The 19817-nt window shown below is 36.0% G+C and overlaps 1 protein-coding gene across 8 annotated transcripts in view; it reads right to left on the reverse strand.

The window, feature by feature from the left end:
• LOC131066561 (uncharacterized) overlaps positions 1 to 19817 on the reverse strand; it is a 190385-nt gene that overhangs the window by 78020 nt on the left and 92548 nt on the right. For all 8 annotated transcript variants that reach the window (XM_058001366.2, XM_059221434.1, XM_059221436.1 and 5 more), the window contains 5 exons: positions 15801 to 15989; positions 6288 to 6338; positions 6010 to 6153; positions 5774 to 5896; positions 5560 to 5637 (listed from right to left, as the gene is read on the reverse strand). In XM_058001366.2, the coding sequence (XP_057857349.2) occupies positions 5560 to 5637; positions 5774 to 5896; positions 6010 to 6153; positions 6288 to 6338; positions 15801 to 15989 (585 nt within the window). The remainder of the gene's footprint in view (positions 1 to 5559; positions 5638 to 5773; positions 5897 to 6009; positions 6154 to 6287; positions 6339 to 15800; positions 15990 to 19817) is intronic.

Here is a 19817-nt window from a genome sequence, read left to right on the forward strand (position 1 = left end):
TTTTAAGAGTCACAAGCGTTTATTTTCTAGAAATTGCAGAACTTTTTGTCTTAAAAAAAAGAATCATGACCAGTCTTTCATAGGTGCCGACAGCCCAAAAAAGGAGCAATTTACAAGTTGCATCTACAAGTCATAAGAGATGAACTTTTGCGGTCATAGTTAAAGGGTTAAAACCAATCATGGAGTCATGAAGGTAATACAAATTGATTTGTTAAAATCACGGAGGTTATGCAGCCAAGGCACGATTTTTCATAGACCTTTTGAAAGCCAAGTTTTACTCAACTAGGGCTCATTTTACTAGTATTTTCTTCATTGATCATTTTGTTGTCAGAATCATAGCTAGGAAAAAAACATTCTTGTTAGTACAAGATTGCAAGTAGCGGGAGGAAAGAACAATACTACCCAACATCATGTTAAAACACAACCAGAGATTTTCTGGTAAAAATTACACAATGTGGTGGCAACATATGTTAAAAAAAATTTAGAACAAATGGCTTGCAGGTATTGTCTTTGATAAAGATCCCTATCCAACAAAAGCATGCAAAGACCAGAATAAATTTGATGTATACGATAGAGGAGTTGTAATTTGATGAAGTTGTCTGTGATAGATGAAATGCTTCTTGAAGTCCACACCGGGAAGAATTCAACTAATATTTGAAAACATTTGCGAGAGTTGCATGATACTTCAAAAAAGAACAGAGCCTTCTTCCTGAGAATACGTTATTTTCAATCAGTATAGATGAGTAAGATTCATTGTGTAAGAATTTACTCAAGATCAAGAACATCAAGATCAATTGACAATCATTGGTTGGAAAATGGAAGAGAAGGACATGGTGGTAATCATACTTGAAAGCTTACAAGTGCTTATGAACCTTAAGCGTCCAAACCTCATATGCAATAATCAATCAAGTCACTCAATCATTGCCCATAAAACTAGAAGAAAACAGTTTGAAAAACGGATACAAGGTCATTAAGACCAATGTGTGAAGGTAGAAATGCAATATTAATAAATATTGCGACAACAGTCTGGCATTTAAACAGCTACATTCTAGAGGTCCAAGATTTACGAATCTTGCACCCAGCATGAAGATGTCCAAGTCTCTTGAAATGGAAATACATTAAACCTTCAAGGTTTAAGACTTACATCTAAAATAAAGCAGGCCTCTTGAAATGGGAACATGTCAAATCTCCAAGATTTTAAGAAATTTAAACCCATTATAATAATTTGTAAGACTCCTGAAATAGGAATATGGAAAATCTAGATCAAGTAGAACATAAAACCTCCTACAATAGGATGAGTTGAAGCAAAATAAGCCAAATGCTGCCAGACAACCCAGTAAATGACAACAAAAAGAACCTTTATTCATTAGGCTTTATTAAAGTAATATTGTAGTATTTAGCTTATAATGGTCATTTAAGTCTTTTAGTTAGTTTTTAGTAACTTTCTATTTCGTAAGTCAATTAGTAAGTATTTAGAATCTTTCTATTATCTCTATAGTTCTTGATCATTTCCGTTCAGGAAAGATCTTCTGTAATTGCTTATATGAGGAGTTTTACTCTCCTTTGTTAATATATCAATCAATTATAATTTCATGGTATCAAAGCATAGGATTCTTTTTGGCAAATTATTTAATTAAAAAAATTTGTGGTCCGTTTACCTAGAAATTTTGAGGACATTTCTAGAAGTTTTTGATTGGTTTTTTCAAGACAAATATCGTGGATTTTTTGGCGGATATCTTTATGAATAAAATTCATGGTTTTTCAATTGGAGCTTGACGGTTTTTACCAGCAAAATTTTTTGAATGATTTTTCAATAAAGATTGTGGTTTTCTAAATGTCGCATTTTAATGCAAGCTAGTGTTTTCAAGGCACACAGGATAATTTGTGACTGTTTTAGCTGTTTTTTTTTTTTCAAAAAATCATAATTTTCGAATAAAACTTCTTATATGTTGTATATGATGTAAAGCTAACCAATCTGACATAGGGCTATGGCCATTTTTGAAATGCATGGAATGATAGCCTAGATAGTGACTGCATGACACCGGACTGAATACATCCTTGGACTGGATGTGATGTATATGATTATGAACTATCTTAATATAAAAAAAAATCATGATTTTCTAAATCTCAGGTAGGGTTTTTCTTCAACAACAATTTGATTCATTTCTGCACGACGGGTTTGTCTAATGTTCTTTTCCTGCTCACGATGGATTTCTGCACTTTTCCTACACGTTTGCAATATCTGTCTTTTGCAAAAATTGTGGGAAAGTCGTGGGCTTCATGTGCTGCGGCCAACGTTATTTTATTTTTGACGATTTTTCACAAAAAACATGTAAAATTTCTGCTAACCCCATTTTTGCTTTTTTTTTTACAACTCAAAGTTTTTTCATTTTTTGAGCAACACCTACGGATTTGTGCCAACAAGTTGTGACAATTCTCCCACAAAATCGCGGTGCTCTTTTTGATGATTTTTGGATGAAATCATGGTTTCTTGCAGCTTGTTTTGAGTCGTACCTACGATTTCTAGGGTAATAGTGTTTTCTGCAAAAGTTTTTTACGGTTCTTTTACAAAATCATGGATGCTGCTGTTTTTCTTAAGTTGTGGAAGGGTTTTGACCTAGTTTTCTTTGACAATTTTTTGGCAAAAACGTGGATTTTCAGAATTTTTGCATGATTTTTTTAAATAAATAGTGGGTTTCAATTTTTTGCCGTTTTTTTATCAATAAAAAATCAAAGAATCTTGTTGGAGTTGATTCTTATCTCGTTTTCCATGTCTCTGAATAGTGGGAGGGATGGCTTTGTTACCCAACATCACGTTGGAAGGATTGTGATAAACTTCATCATATGAGGAAGTTCTGCAGAAAGCAATTCGCTGATCAGAATTCCAACCAGGGAGCGTCTCAACAGCAAGTTCATGTTGCAAAACATTCTGAAGAGGAGTAATCCTTCTATGCATTCACTGTTAGTTTTAAGCAATCAGATGTTGAATTAAGCAATTAGATTATAATCAGACTGTGAATGAACAGTAACAGCAATAAAGCACAAGACAAAAGACACCAATACCCTGGATAAAACCTCCCTCTTGGAGGTGAAAAACCCAGCCTCAAATACAATCTGTATTTACTATTATCTCAAACGTAGGCAGTTACAAGGCAATAACTTATCTCAGATAGCTGTTCAATATATCAGTGAAGATTGCAGCCCTCATCAACAGCAGATGGTTAGGAGAAGCAGCAGATGTCTAGATCAGATTCGCACGTGAGGAGACCTTATCGAGTTCACATGAAGATCTTTGACAACTTCACCACACATAATCAACCTTGAAGAGTTCGCACAATAGCCTTATACAAGTTCGCATGAGTAAAGGAAAGATCACTGCTAGGAGAGCAGATAGCATTTGCATGAGATGATAATTATATTATGACTTCATTTGCTTGTTAGATTTATATCCCATCTTTGGTGTCAACCCTCAAGTCGGCTTGCATTAGATAATTTATTTATTTCCATTTATTGCCTCCACGTTACATGATATTGGGCCCAGCCCTAAGTTCCATTTATTGCCTACACGTTACATATGTTTGGGCCCAGCCCTAAGTTACATTTATTGTCTTCACGTTACATATGTTTGGGCCCAGCCCTAAGTTACTTTTATTTGTCTTCACGTTACATATGTTTGGCTCCAGCCCAAAATAGTTCGAATTGCATGAGAGATAATACATGTGTATTTTAATTGTCATTGACAACATTAAAATACAATAGATAGGTATCCGAGCTAGCTACTATTTCAACATTCACGGCCAAGTGACCTGCTAATTATGCCAAGTCTTTTGTAGAGTAATTAGTAGAATGACCATTAAGGGAGGGTATTAAAGTAATATTGTAATCTTTAACTTATAATGGTCATTTAAGTCGTTTAGTTACCTTTTAGTAACTTTTTATTCTGTAAGCCAGTTAGTATTTAGATCTTTCTAATTTGTCTTTGGTTCTTGATCGTTTCCATTATGGAAAGATCTTTTGTGATTGCTTATATAAGGATTTTTCTTCATCTTTGTTAAAATATCAATCAATTATCATTTCACGATTTATCTCAAAATATTAGCAGAATTGCTAGCCATAAATTCACATCATTGTAATGCCTTCTGGGTACAGAAAGTTGTCCACTCGTGCAGCTAATTTAAGCAAAGCCATCTTGCAAGCATGTCACCAAAAGGATTAGTTCTATATGTTTTGTGCCAATGGTTACATTTTACACCACACATAAACTTGGTCCCTTGGGGTGTGTGCACAAGGAACATTGAAGACCAACACTTATAAAGATATGTAACTTTTAGTAATAAAAAATCATTCTTCTAAGAACATCGCACATTCTAGCCTCTAACAAGGATTTTGTATGTGCCAAGAGCTATCCAAAAGTATCAAGGTACCAATCCCACCTTGGTATAAGTGTCAAAACACAGGCATTGTCACCAAGAGTCTTTTGGATACCTCCCAAATCAGAATAAGTTATGCTAATGTACATAAATAACCAACATAGATTAATGGGACTTCTCCAAAGGAGTGAAATGGTTTACACTCGTATGTGTAGGAACCAAGTACAAATCATCTTATTGTGCACAAGTTAATCTCAGCCCAATCTGCTACATTATGTCATATCTGAGGCACCGTAAGTTAAAAAAATATAGGTCAATTAAAATGCGCAAACAATTATAAAGGAGAAGCACTAGAGCAAAAAGACCCAAGGATATGAAAAGAACATAAAAGGAAATGCAGCAAAAGGTGAAAAGCAGTAGGGTAAACTTAAAGTGGTCAAAACCCAAGCCACAAGAAATGCTACAACTATAGATAACCCTGTGAAGGAGGAATACATAAAAGTGATGAGATTAGAGTCAAAAGCTATCATGTCTGCATCATCATCTATGACAGTTAAATGGCCCAAAGAAGATTCAAGGATGCTCACAGGGGACTGTCCAGGGCTTTAGGAGGCAGGGCAGACAAACCAGGAAAATCTGTATACTCCCTCCAGAAAAATATAGGTTAGCAGAGAACATCTAGTAAAATGCATTCGTCTATATGACCAAAGCTATGGGCAAGAAAGTCCTCAACATTGAAATGAAACATACCTGCTCATTATCCATTGATATTTTTACTAATATTATACTTATATTGATGTTTTGAAGAGTTTTTTTAACAGTTTACAACCCATTCAATCTAGGTAATATTAATTTGAGGTGGAAAGAAAATGTTTGGCATTCTGTAATTAAAAAACACAAAGCAGGTACATTGACATTGGGTATTCTATTTCCATTTCCTGATAGATTTCAGTGCTATACTAAAGGCTTTGTGAATATTTTAACGCCTCTCAGCAGAGTATCTATTAATATTATAATAAAAATTAGAGAAAAAGTGACCAATCTTCAGTCTCTAAAAACCATCACGAAAATATATTTAAACTTTGCTCACTTATACACAAGATCATAATCTTGGAATCAACTAAATGTGGAAGATTTCACATTTTCAATTATCAACATTCAAATAAGGAAGAACCAATCAAGACCAAACCTGCTGAGCCATAAGAAAAGGCCTCTGATTCCTCCATTGAGGTACTGAAAGGCGCAGCTCACCCAAATGTCTTACTAACTGCATAAAAAGCCATATGTAAACAATGAATACATAGCTTGATGTGCCCGGAATTGCACAAGGTTTAGAAGTATTCCAGTTTAAAACCATAGTCCACGTATAATATAATAGTCCATGTGATATTACAGAAGTGCACCTTTTGGAAATCGTCCTTCGTATCTGCAGGTAAGATTTTACAGTCTTCTGGAAATTCATTTGTAAGACTTGAAATGCATTGTTTTTTAGCATCATGTTTCTTCCTTTGATCCATTGGTAAGTCCTACGTTTACATTCCAATGGTTACAAAAGTGTTTGACTGCTTATTAACGCCCTAAACACAAACTAAACAAAAAAGCAATGACATTTGGAAAATAAAATTCAAAATAGACTTACAGTGATCAAGCCAATAGTGCTGGGCAAACCCAGAGCTCTGAGCATAGATAAGCATTGGCTTCCTATAAGATCAATATACCGATTGTGCACAACTCCATTACTATAGCCATCAGCTGAAGCTACAAATGCAATTATATCTGCAACCTGGCTTAACAAAACAATTTTGGTTTGTGTATCAGCATGCATGGGAACCAAAAGAAAAAAAACCTAGAATAGAAAGCATAAACTAAAGAGAATTAAGATGCTATTTCTCTGTATTCTCCACCATGATATCTCACCTTTGCCATTTCTAAGCATGTTTGAAGATCGCCATGTGGTGCTTCCAGAAACTTGCAAAGATCAATTAAACAATCCATGATCCATTAGCAGATTAAGGGCAAGGGCTAACACAAAAACCACAATGCTTTGACAGCACTGAAATTCATCAAAATTGTTATTCTTTTGTGATTTATAAGAAATATAATCAAGGACCAGTCATACAAACTGTAGAATAATACCACACTTGTTTACTTAAAGCTTGGTATGCAAACCAAAAACTAGGATAAAAAGCTACTAATGTTATAACTTACAACATAGGAAAAAATATATATAACAATGTGTTCAGGATATTGCACATGCTTAGTTACCTCTGTTAATTACAGAAACTATAATACCACAAGCACGAGCTACCTACAGTTGGACGGACATTCATGTTATGTATAGAATCTCGAGCTCCAAAACTTAGTTAATGATCTATAGGGAGCACCCGTGGTTAGTACAATTAAACAATTGGAATTACAATTCATGCAGAGAGCAATTGCAAGAGAAAATAGAATTTGACATTTTATTCCATAGGTGGTGTTCAACATAATGCAAGCAAGACACAACCATTGGTCTGACTGTGTTCAACCACCATTTAATTTGCACTACCTAAATGGACAATGATAAAAACAAAACAAAGTCAACATAACATGTATTTTACATATCATAATACAGTCTATAAACTGTAATATCAATCTTAGCAAATGGGGGTGTAAAAACAAATATTTCCACTCAGACTATCCAGAATCCAGATAGATGAGTCTGCCACTAATTTCAAATTATTTTGATTTCTGCTCATAATAAATATAAGTAGATTAGAGTAGTTTATAGAATGATGTGTTTTTTGTACTAATCTTTTCAAGATATGACCTCATGCTAAAGAAGTAGATCACACAAGAAATTAGGTATAATATATGTTCTTATAACATATCGTTTTAGCAAAATACCTACAATCTTCCCTACTCTACTGATCTTCGATGCTGCAAGAAATAATACAACTTGTAGTTATTTGAGCTCTGATTTCTTTTATCTAGGTCTTCTATTAGCACTACTGCTTCTACCTAACAATCTGTAATTTGTTTTACTTCTATATCCTCCACCTGAAGGTGTTTGTTACACCATCATTGACTGCTTGTCTTTTTCAGAAAGCACAATACTTTGTTTAGCTAACAAATATGTATCTATTTCTTTATTGCTTGAATTAGTGCATACAATTATTTATCAAAAATGGGATATCTTCTCACTGTTCGAGTAAAACCCTCTAAATGATAAAAAACAGGTTAACCTTCTTGTAACAAGATGGCACCCATAGAATACTCACTAGTCACTAGCATTGACCACCACTTCAAAAGGTTGTTACAAGTTAGGAAGAATAAGCACTGAAACATGGCTGATTTAAAGTTTAAGCAACTCAAAAATATTAACAGGGCTGAGATTAGCTTGTGCACAAGTCTTGCGACTCTTGCCTTCTACAGCAAATAAATATATAAGTATAGTTATAGCTGAGAAATCTGTAATGAACATCCTCACGCATTGCACTATGCCTATTAAACTCTTTGTTTTGTGGCATTCCTTAGTGTAGGCCCAATAGTGATGACTTCCACCTCATCCAGGGTTACTCTTAAGTTCTTAACTTATCTTCCTCCAACCACATGCCCCAGATAGACAAGTGATTCTTTTGCAAATGTGGATTTCTTAATGTTGCACAAAAGTTTTGTTTCCTATATAACTTGTACAATTTGCTCCAAGTGTGTTAGTTGTCCTTTACACAACATCAAAAATAAGAATATCATCTAGATACACTATGACATGCATATATAAAATCCCTTAGCACATCATTTATCAATCTCATAAAAGATGTTAGTGCATTACATAAACCAAAAGGAAGCACTACCCATTCGAATAGACCTTGCTGTGTCTTGAAAATGGTCTTCCATGCATCCTCCTCCATTAAGACATGATGCTTTGCCCCTTGGGTGCTTGAAAAATTTCCTAAAAAAGATGCTAGCACATCACCTAAATTATTATTGTACTTGTCAGTATTTACAATTGTAGATACAGCCCAGACTCTCATTTATCCTTCGAAAAGAGAAAACAAAATTGTTTCTCAATTAATTTGATAGTTTGGTTACCACTTACCAAAGCAACTTCTTGGATTGCCCGTCTTGACCCATTTGTATTTGTTAGCCCTTCTCATGAAAATACCATCTCTACCATATATAATCATGAACTGCTAAGTACCATGTCAAATTCATCAAGAGGAAAACAACAACTATACCTACTTCATCAATATACTATGGGTTTTACTACCAAGCTGAAATTTGCATTTCATTGTCAATTGATTATCTATGCCCTTTTCACCTAACCCTAAAGGATATGGATGAGGATGATCACATGTTTTCAAACCCAATTTCTTAATGACACTAGCTAAAATAAGATTGCGTTCAGAACCAAGATCAACAAGTTCATGTACTTTCATCTTCTTGACTTGCATTTTGAGTAGAAACTACTTGTTCATCTCATCTTGTTCCTTTTCCACACTTATGACTTTTGTGGCCATTCATCCTAGATTTCATCTAGGTCCAAACTATCCTCAATCTCTACCTCATCCACAAGAGTTGCCATGGACTTCTTGCAGTCCTCTTTAAAGTTTAAACCGAATTCTTTGGATGCAACTCCAGATACAACTTCTAATATTTTCATCACCATGTCCATCAATAACACAATGACTACAATGGTTCTTCACATCCTTGCATTGGTGTGTAATAGCAGTAGTCTTCTTACCTTTCTAATTACCATCCATTAACAATTTTTATTTCTTGGGCTGTTTGGTGCATTGCCCCCACGTTAAAGATTTTTTTCCTTTCTTTTCTTCTTCATCTACCTTACATGAGTTGGGCACTCGCCTCATCCAAGTTCTTTCACTTAGTGGTAAACACCCTTCTCTACATGTGCCTGTGAACACTTGTGAGGTATTTTGTCAATATGTCTTCATGTTCCATTTCCAGTCTTAGTAACACAATTTACCTTAAGAACTTTATAGCATAGTCGTACACATTTTGTGCATGAACCTGCTTGAAATACAACCACTTAATTTTTTTTACAATTTTATGCCCAACCAAATAGAAATTTTTACATAACTCTAACTCATCCCACTTAATAACAAGAGGTTTCTTCTATTGAAAAGTAGCCAAATAGATTTGTCAACATAACAGTCATGGAATATCTACATAATTTCCACCTAAGCAAGATGAATATAACTTGAAGTGCAACCATGTAATAATTACACCAACACCCCCCTTAAATGTAGCTTAGAAAAGCCTTGCTCTTATTATCCTCCTTAGAAAAACTCGCCCTTTCAAACTTGCAAAACCTTGCACTATGTACAATGTTATTACATTTATAGCGAACATAATTATAATCTCTTAGAGGAGCAAAAGAGATCTTGTTTGCAAAACTGAAATTATTTCTAAAAGACACCCTACAATTTGTTGCCTTGTGTCCAAAATTGTTAGAAGCAAAACAATAACCATGAAAGAATGAATAATTAAACCTGGTTAAGTATGCTTGTCTAGCACTGAAAGGTTGCCTAAAATCATTATTTCTGATTTTTGAAGATGAAATCCTTGAGCTCTCACCATTAGAAGTCCGTTGTTCTACCTTCAAGTTTTGACCTTCTTCAAGGCCAACTCCACCCTTGTCTAAGGACTATTTTTGAGAAGCTAACAAATTATCCAACAAAAGTGAACCTTTCTGATTTATCTCTTCTTGGTTCAGCGGTGTCGATGATTTCTCTATCTTCCTAAGAGAAACAATCTTGGCTTCAAGTTTCTCACGGTTTTCAGCCTTTACCTTAATCTGATTTTTCAATTCCTCTTCAAGTTTCTCACGGCTTAATAATCTGTATTTTCAAATCATTTATTTGTTTCTCTCCATCCTCGAGAGCTCGTAATTTCACAGATTTTTCTTCACTTTCTTCTTTGAGTTGCACCTTCAAACTCAAATTTTTCTTCGTAAGACTTTTGATCTCATTGAGAGCACTTATCAATTCTTGCTCCAAGTCCACTTCCCATCTTCTTCTCCAAGATCACTTTCATCTTCTTGATTTTCTGTATTAATTTCTTCCATAGCCATGAACAAGATCTCATCACTTAGAGATTCATCATCACCTCCGTTAGATGAATCACTCTCCTCTTTTGAATAAAGACTCTTCTTAGATTTCCAAGTCTTCTTGTCTTTGCCTCTATACTTCCTTTTGTTAAATTTTGGCTTTTTTTCATTACTGTTGTCATCATCATCTTCATATGGACATTTGGCTGCAAACTATCCAGATTTGCCACAGTTAAAGCATCTGAAAGAGGTTTTCTTCTTGTTTTTGCTAAAGTCCTCCTTTGGTTTTCTAGTGAACAACACTTCTTCTGAGTCTGAATCATCATCTGAACCGCTACTTGAAGCTTGTTTCTTTTGTTTGCCTTTCTTTGAAGCTTTGAATGCAGTTTCCCTTTTTGAAGGTTCTATGTTTGTCCTCATCTCATATGCAGTCAATACACCATGGAGCTTGTCAATGGTCATCTAATCAAGATCAGCCAACTCCTCAACTTCAAAAATCTGTGTCAAACCTTTAAGGTAGTGACCTTTAAAATTTTCGTATAACAACTTTATCATCAACAGATTCTCCTAAGCCTTTAAGAGAGTTAATCACTTCATCAAGCCTTAGGAAATATGCTGCAACATTTTCTTCCTCCTTCATTTTCAGACTTTCAATTGCATCAGATGAGTCTGAAGCTTGCCCTTTTTTACTTTTTTATCTCCTTCATAGGCATTTTTATTGCTTGAGCACTGTCACAATGCATTACTTTCACAAATTTTGATTCTGACAATCCACACAAAATAGCATTCATAGCCTTTGCGTTGCAATCAAAGGCTCTCTTTTCATCAGCATTAGATGGAGGATTCTGAGGAGGTGTGTAACCTAACACAATGTTGTTCCAAACGTCGAATCCAAGAGGCATCAGATATGCTCTCATCCTAACACACTAGAAGGCATAATTAGAACCATCAAATAGAGGAGCTCTATTCCTTGCAAGACCTTCCAAAGCATTCATCTTCAAACGCCAACAGAATCAACCTTCAAGCTTTTAAGCCTTTAACAGAAGGTACCTGCTCTAATAACAATTGAAGAAAAACTTTTAAAGACAATAATAAATTAAATCATTCAAAAGAACAACCATTAGAAAGATGACAAAAGAATTTCCCGTGGAAAACCCTTTCGAGTAAATAACCACAGTATAAAAAGGTTCTATTAAAACATGAAGAGCATCAACTCTTTTTCAAGTACAATCAGTAACAGTGAAGCACCCACTCTGTCAATCAGGCACCAATCCAATTCCTAGAGCACCAACTCTTCATCTTTCAGACACAGCTAAGAACACCACATCAACCTTTCTACATGCATATCCTCACCAAAAATGATTCACCGCATCTACTATATCTATTGTTCTCTGCTCAAAAGAAAATAACATGCAAGTTCATTCCCAAAAAAGAACGCCTTCACAAAAAACACATCTGCCTCAAACGAACTACAAGACAACTTATCAAAAACGGCTCTGCACATCGAAATTCATAAAGCGCTTCCAGAAAATACACTTTGGCTGCACACTCAAATCCTTACAGACACAACCTGAACCATATGTTTCAAACGGTCGACAAAAAAAACACTCCTCAAAGAACATCAATCACAAATCACAATCTTCAGCATATATCCTTTGAAATTTTATGCCGTCGGACATCAACAACCTTTTCACGACTGTTGTAAATGATAGACATTAGAGTTTGGCTTCCTTGATGCGAATAACCAGCTCTCCAAAAAAGAATATCGACACATAAACCAACCTCACCCAGCACGCATAAAGCACACAAAGAATGACTTCACAGTCAAAAAGAAAATGACTACCCACACACACGATATTCTCCTCTCCCATTACAAAACTCCAGCACAGTAAATCAAAAATGTTCAATTCAAAGCTTTATTTTTTAAACCATCTTTCCAGTATGCTGAATTTGTATTGTTCTCTGTCTCCCTACGTGCATCATAAAAATAATTCTGAAAAGCATTAAAAAAGCCTTCTCATTTGGAATAAAAACTGCAGGCCATCACCTCCACTACACACACCAGATTTTCAAAGAAAAATACTCCACACAATTTTTGACTTCATCTTTGTAATAATTCGTAATCCCCTTTTTGCACTATAACGATATGTTTATTTCATTTGTGTCTGTGCAGAGCACGACCTCCACCAAATATTAATTGCCCACGATACTAATAAAGAATTCATGGCCTTGCCAAAAATAAGACCCAGATTCATGAGAATCGAATATTTAAAATCATTCTGAAATTTTTAGAATATGCCGCCAGGCACAACTATACAATCCATTACACCGAAATTAAGACTGCTGACATGGCAAAAGACTGAATTGGAAGCTGACAAGAGTGACAAGTAAGCATACACACTGCTCTAGCAAACACACAGCCAGCTGATGCAGACACTACGGCAGTTCAAGGAGACATATACACAGCTCAACCACACACCCAAGCACCTAAAGCAGCCAGTCACACACCTCAAACAGCTCAAATAAGCCTTGGATAAACTTGACATCAATGACAAACCTTCTAACAGATTGGATACATATCACAAGGTCCAAACTATTATGCTCCAGCATGTGATCTGTTACAGATGGACAGTCCCTTAGAATACCAATGAGGTCAATTTTGTTGCTCAACACCTTTGACTCCAGAGTTTCTTTAGGCTCATTTCTTACCTTGACATAGTTGCATCTATGAGCTATCCTATCTTTGGCCACAAATAATTACTATGTTTAGCAATTTGCTCCTTTGGATCTCACCAGGAACCAACATGGTATTCCATATTGCACGGCCTCTAAACCATAAGTCATCCTTCTAAGCCAAGCACTTATGAAAGATTGTTGATGGGATCATCAGATAAACCTGCCCATCCCCAACATCATTAGTCACAAAATTTATGGATCCCTGAATCAAGAGTTTGATTCAATCACTGATGAGTTGAGACAAACCACCATTCTATCATAGAGACAAAACTCGCAGACTACTTCCTTCAAGTGATGAAAGGTAGGCACTTTATTTCCAAAATCTCATGTATTATGGAATAGAAGGGTAATGATAGTGTTTATACAAAGATTCTAGAGTCTCTCTTTCCTCAATTCTTCCATTATGCTCAACAATGATGCCTATCTATTTACCTCCAAGAGGTTATCACTATTTAGACAGCAAATATTTCAGATGCTCTAGGACTAATAGGTTAAATATTTATTTTATATTTTTTTTCAGTGGCTTGCTAGGGTTAGGAGAATTAGATGCCCCAACAATACAGTTGGTTCACAAGAGAAAAAACCAAGTCTACAAGTCAACTCCGACCTCCTCAAGCTCCTCATACCAAGTGTCAAATATCTTCCTTTACTTGTTTTCAAGCACACTCTAGTTCTCTTATTCAGAAGTCATACCATTGAGACAAACACATATCACTAGCCTATGCTCATCTATGAAGTGTAGTCAACTTAAGCACTTAAGAGAATTGACAGAGGAAGCCTTTTTTCCTCCACCTATGGTCCACAACCAAGCCCTCTCAAACCTAGGCATTCCCCTATGAATATCATCCAGCCATGCATAGGCCCTTCCATAATGAAAGATATTGCTACCAACCCCCCATTCCACATAGTGTTGTGAGGCCCTCTGCTCTGATATCTGATTACAAGGATCTATAGACCAAGCCTTTGACCTAGGCTTTCATCAGCTCCTGACAACCTTGACTAATGTACTCTTATTAAAATTACTTCATTATCTTGTCATTTGCTCGGATTTGATCTGAGGGTTTTGTCTAAACTAAATTGTTGCTAGTATAACTGTGTGCATTTTCTGTTTTGGTTACTCTTAGAATTAATAAATTTCATTTCATCTATAAAATCAAAAACTTGTATTACTTTGGGCAGTTCCAGAACTTCGCTCTTATACCGATAACTTGGTCCAATCAGCATCATGACACTTATGTTTGTTTTTCACTTAAACAACCAAAAGGTTCAAAAAAGTTTGCAAGCTCTCCAAATTATTGAATATAGTCAGAATCATTTTCAGAAAAAACAAATAGGTATTTTTTGAAGCTGGATTAACTTTTTTACAGTTGAACCAAATAGGTGCTCTTCATAGTTGCACTAGGCTGTGAATCATGTATACCATTGCTTTTGTCCACAGAATGCTTTTATATTTGGGTGCTCTAGCTGCTGCCACTTCTAACCACCTTCACTCAACTGTAAAGTCCTCATAAAAACTACACCATTATATAACAAATTTTCAATTGTTAAATGCATGTATCAGCTAAGCACTTGCCCAGCCCTATTAGGAGTTTTAAATACACTGGATATGTTCATTGGACTATGAAAATTAGCAAACGCAAGACTTTCCCACTGATGTTCAGTGCATACAACAAACAATCCACTAGGTGAATTATTGGCCACTGGACAATTCCTTTTCTAATTTGATCTTGGTGATTTACTGTCTTTAAACCTAGGATGACCACTATCATGAAAATTTATGAGACATCAGCAGGCATTTCCATACAGATCACAGCTCATCCGATTAGTATTAAAATGCCAATTGAAGCTACCATGGTTGTCTTCTTTCTTCCAGGGCTTCACTTTGTTGTTGATGTGATCCTATTGGCCCTCAAAGCCACGGGAATTTTCAACCTTAGATGGAGGAGGATTAAACTCAGTAAGTGTGATGTTATGGCATTTACTAATACTAAGGGTGCCCTACTTTAGCTTTAGTTATGTTGAAAGGCCATTCTGTAGAAACCACAACTCTGTTTACATGCATGGGTATCCCATTTACCATTCTGTGGAAACCACAACTCTGTTTACATGCATGGGTATCCCATTTACCATTCTTTCTTTTGATTTAAAACATACATCCTAATCTTGCCTCTGCAAACAGTGCGTTCCACTTGTGGCAGTTAAAAAGCAATGTTGTAAACTTCGTTTCAAGATACTCCATCCAACACGAATATGTTTGAAACCATCATTCTTCCAAATAACCTAAGATGTTCCTTTGCATCTTCCTAGGAGGTTTGATATTAACAGAAGTTATAAAAGATGATACTTATGAGAAATTCATTTGAGACATACAACTCTCTCCATCGAGCCTACTAAAACCCAGCCGGCATTTCAGTAACAAATCACACATCTTTGATAGCATTAGCGTCTGTTCAAACAATTTGCCATGGCACTAATTATCTAAGAATTCAATAATCTAGGTAAGGATGTTCACACATCAGCAACAAGTCAAAAGAAGTGACCATGATTAGTTACCTAAAATATTGAAATCAGACAAAATAAAAAAAAGTCAAGTGCATACAGGTAACGCAGAACAAGTAAATGAAAACGAAGAACTGCGAACTTACAATTGATCTTAATTTGCAAGTAGAAGAACAAAGAACATCTGTTATAGCTTCTGTTTTTCCATTATCTGATTTATCAATCTGCATTGTATCTGTGCCATTAAAAATGCATGGTTCATCTGAAGCAATTGCTGACATAAGTACTTGCTTTAGTTTTGTCAACTGAACATTTGATGAAAGAGGAAATAGTACCTGTAAACAATTAAATTATGAGTAAGCTGAACTCATTCATAACATATCCAAATTATTCCTATAGATCTGCAAGTAAATAAAACCATATGAAAAAAGGTCTTTCAGATTATGAAACTGAGAACTTAATTGCCTGCAACGGGGACACAGAGCCAACTTCCATAATGGAAATGGATTTTGAATATGCCATGTTCAATCAGCTCCTAGAAAATGTGAAAATATTTACTTAGAAAGTCAAGAAACTTCAAAAGATGAAAATCACCAAAGCAAAGGGGACAATCTTGATTCTTGGGGCACAGCACTAAAATGCTAGAGATATGGCACTAAGGTTCTCAGTTCAATCCCCATGGGTATACTTCCGCGCCCAAATTGTTGACATAATGGAGGAAGCGATATATTACGGTGCATGACAGCAATGGTAGTGGAAAGAAGACTTCAAATGTAATGTTGATGTGGAATCATAGATCTCAACAAAAGATGTTTGTCCAATATTCAAAATCAGAATATCCCAAGGAAAAATATATATTTATTTTACAACAATTCCGACATTATTGAAAAAGAAAAACTAAAAAGAGAACAAGATATTTACACACACACTATCTTGATGTACTAAACAATTTAAACAAAATTAAGATTATATAACAATTTAAACAAAAATAAGATTAGATCAACCAGAAGAAAACTTACCAGCCTAAGGCATATACCAAAAAAAGAGTTAATAAAGTTGAAAATTAGCAGACATCCAATAGCCAATAGTCTGATGAATTTAAAAGCTGCCTGGCATCGCACAATTCCAAACAAGACACTCCACCTAGAGGATAGGAAATAATTGCATTCAAGTCAATCTCTTTAAGATCCACATCAAGTTCCTTAAAGGCTTTGATAATTCATTATCTTTCTTTCGATAAATGAGCAAAGATAGATTGAATGCAGACAAAACTCTCTGTATTCTTTAAGAAGGGGATATCCAATTAAATCAACCCACATGAGACCTTCAAAATGATAATGAAACCTCTTGGAACAATCCACTTGTCTAGTGTAGTACACTCCTAAAGTAATTCAAATCGATTAAAAAACAATGAACATTGCAATGTAATCATTCTACATTTATATTAAATCATCAATACTGCTGAAAGCTTTTTCAGCAATTAAACATAGAACAAAATATTGCAACCAAATGGATCCAGTTATAGTAACATCATGTACAATCTTTTATTTGAGAGTAGCTTGTTTGCATTGTATCAATTTCCAAAAGACTTCTAGATCAGATTGGGTAGGTGATTTAAGGTCCGACATTCGGGCCCAACCACCAAACATCTCATCTATAATTCCTCTGGAAGCTATCAAGTTCAATGTTTGCACAAGTTCTCACACATGGTGCTATACTTCTTTCTTGTGTGAAATCCATAGAACATAATCTGTACCAAAACATTCTTTTGTCGTAGAATTCTAAAGGTATGTGAAGGCAAAATATCCAAAATGAAATAATAATATATTGAAAAAGATATCTTCAGCCAGAAAAAAATCCAACACTTCAAAATATTCAGAACAAAATAGAGGGACTGAAACAGGATGCCACTGAGAAGGGGGGGGTGAATCAGTGATTATCAATATTTTTAACCTTTTAATCCTGAGTATGTGTACCGGTTACCAGATCTAACACAAAGTGAATATACCGGTGAGATAGGGGAAGAGATCAAAATGCAAGCACACACAATGACACATCACATAACACCGGATATACGAGGAAAACCCAATATGGGAAAAACCTCGATGAGAAATGTTGCTGGAGTCTACTGCTCCAATCCAACCTCACAAATAAAACTGAATACAAAGTTCAGGGCACCAACCCAAGTAGCACCGAGCGCCAACTTAGTGCTTACAATGAATGCTAACAATACAATAGTAATAACCCAGTTACAAATGAGTTTTGTAACCTCTGCAATTAATTATCTCTTCCGGTTCAGCTCTTCTCTTCCGGTTCAACCCTGCCTTGTTCTTTATCCGTTCTCTACTCACCCTCTCTTTCTAATTCTCCTTCTGCTCTTCTTCTGCCTTGCCAAATCTTCTCTTACTCGCACTCTGTCTTACCAGTTGAATCCTCTTCCTCTCACTATGCCTCTGCTCTACTGATTCTCTGATCACGACTTTGCACTCACTCACTTTTTGATGCCTTCTTAATGGTTCAACCACTGTCGGTTCACATGACTGTCAACTCTAAGACAGTTCATCGGTTACTCTGTTCCTTATCGGTTAAACCCCTCTTACCAGTTCTCCTTCCAACACTCAGTCACTATGATCTTCTACAGATTACACTTTGACTGATTCTTCTCACACACTCACACTTTGTCCTATTGCATCCGGCATCATTAACTTTGATCTTTGATCTGCACATTTATACTTGTGCATTCCCGCCAAAACAGAGATTCAAGCTTGGCGTGCTAGGGTTTTCTCCACCAACCCAATCCGTATCAAATCTCATCGAATCTCTTCTCCGAGATTCACAATCTGCATCAGAACAAATGGTACTACCATATTTTATTCTTCCAAAACACGTTTACTATCTTTAGTAAACTGCAACCTGTTTGTCAGCCTCACTCTTTGTCAATCACATTAAATGATCTTGCAGTTCCTTTCTCCAAATCGGATCTACAACCTGATGTCCTGCATCGATCTTGATGTCAAAGAATCAGATCTATGTCCTTTGATCTGCCTTGAGCCGCAACCCTCTGCATCTAACCTGTGATTATCGCAATCAACATTCAATGTCACCCCAATCACCAACTACCTCGTTCACCGACCTCTACATGTTAGCATTTCTACTTTGCCACCTCGAAGCCACGTGTCTTCTTTGTCGGCATCCACCTCTACTCACTATGTCAGTTCAAGTTTAGTCACCGATCACAACACACAACCGGGTTATACCTTATACTACCGATTCATCTTACCCTACCGGTTATGCTCTAACCGGTTAATCTTCAAACCATGCAGTCTCTTGTTCTGCCAGTGGGATCACATCAGCCCGGTCACCAAACTTGCCAATCCACCGCATGTATCCAAAGTGGGTCACCATGCATATCTTCATCTGATGAGAGCTCTTCACTTGTATCTTTTGCTCGCTTACCGGTTGACATCCTTACTGGTTGATAATACATCTGCCTGCATACCGGTAACATCCTTGACGACACCATGCCATCAATCTTCAACTGTCATGCATCACCCTACATCTGCATTCCAGTTGACATCAGCATCTCGGAGTAGATCCATGTCTACAAGTGCTAAACGTCTCCTTCTCCTTCATTAGCTCAGATGTCATCTCAACTGGTTTGTCAAAGTGACAAACTCATCACAACTTACTCTTCCTCTTCTGTCCCGATAGCTCATCATGCCTTCTCTTGTTGATCTGGTGCATATCTCTCTTCTCACACACTTGAGGCATCTTTATGGTTCACTTTGGTCATCCGGTATATGCCTTCAACCACCTGCCTTATATTTCTTGACTGACCTATCTCGAAGGGTTATGATGCATTCCATGCATGTTGGGAGATAAACTAAGTACTACCACTAACCGGTGGGAGTGGATCCTTGTCACCTGCTGACCAATAACTGGTGGGAACCAGTTGTCATTACATTGTGATCTCTGCTTTCGGTATTGGCACTGTTGGATTTTGCCAAGATCAAGGGGTCAATGAAATGTACAAAATAGAGACACAATATAGGACAAGAATAAACTGTATTCTCATCAATAGAAAATGATTAATAGTTGTTTCATACAATGTAGATGAGCCTGCTTATATAGGCAAGGCTAGGGATATGTATGAGCACACAAAC

This window comes from Cryptomeria japonica, chromosome 5, assembly GCF_030272615.1.
Source record: "Cryptomeria japonica chromosome 5, Sugi_1.0, whole genome shotgun sequence".
Classification (NCBI taxonomy): domain Eukaryota; kingdom Viridiplantae; phylum Streptophyta; class Pinopsida; order Cupressales; family Cupressaceae; genus Cryptomeria; species Cryptomeria japonica.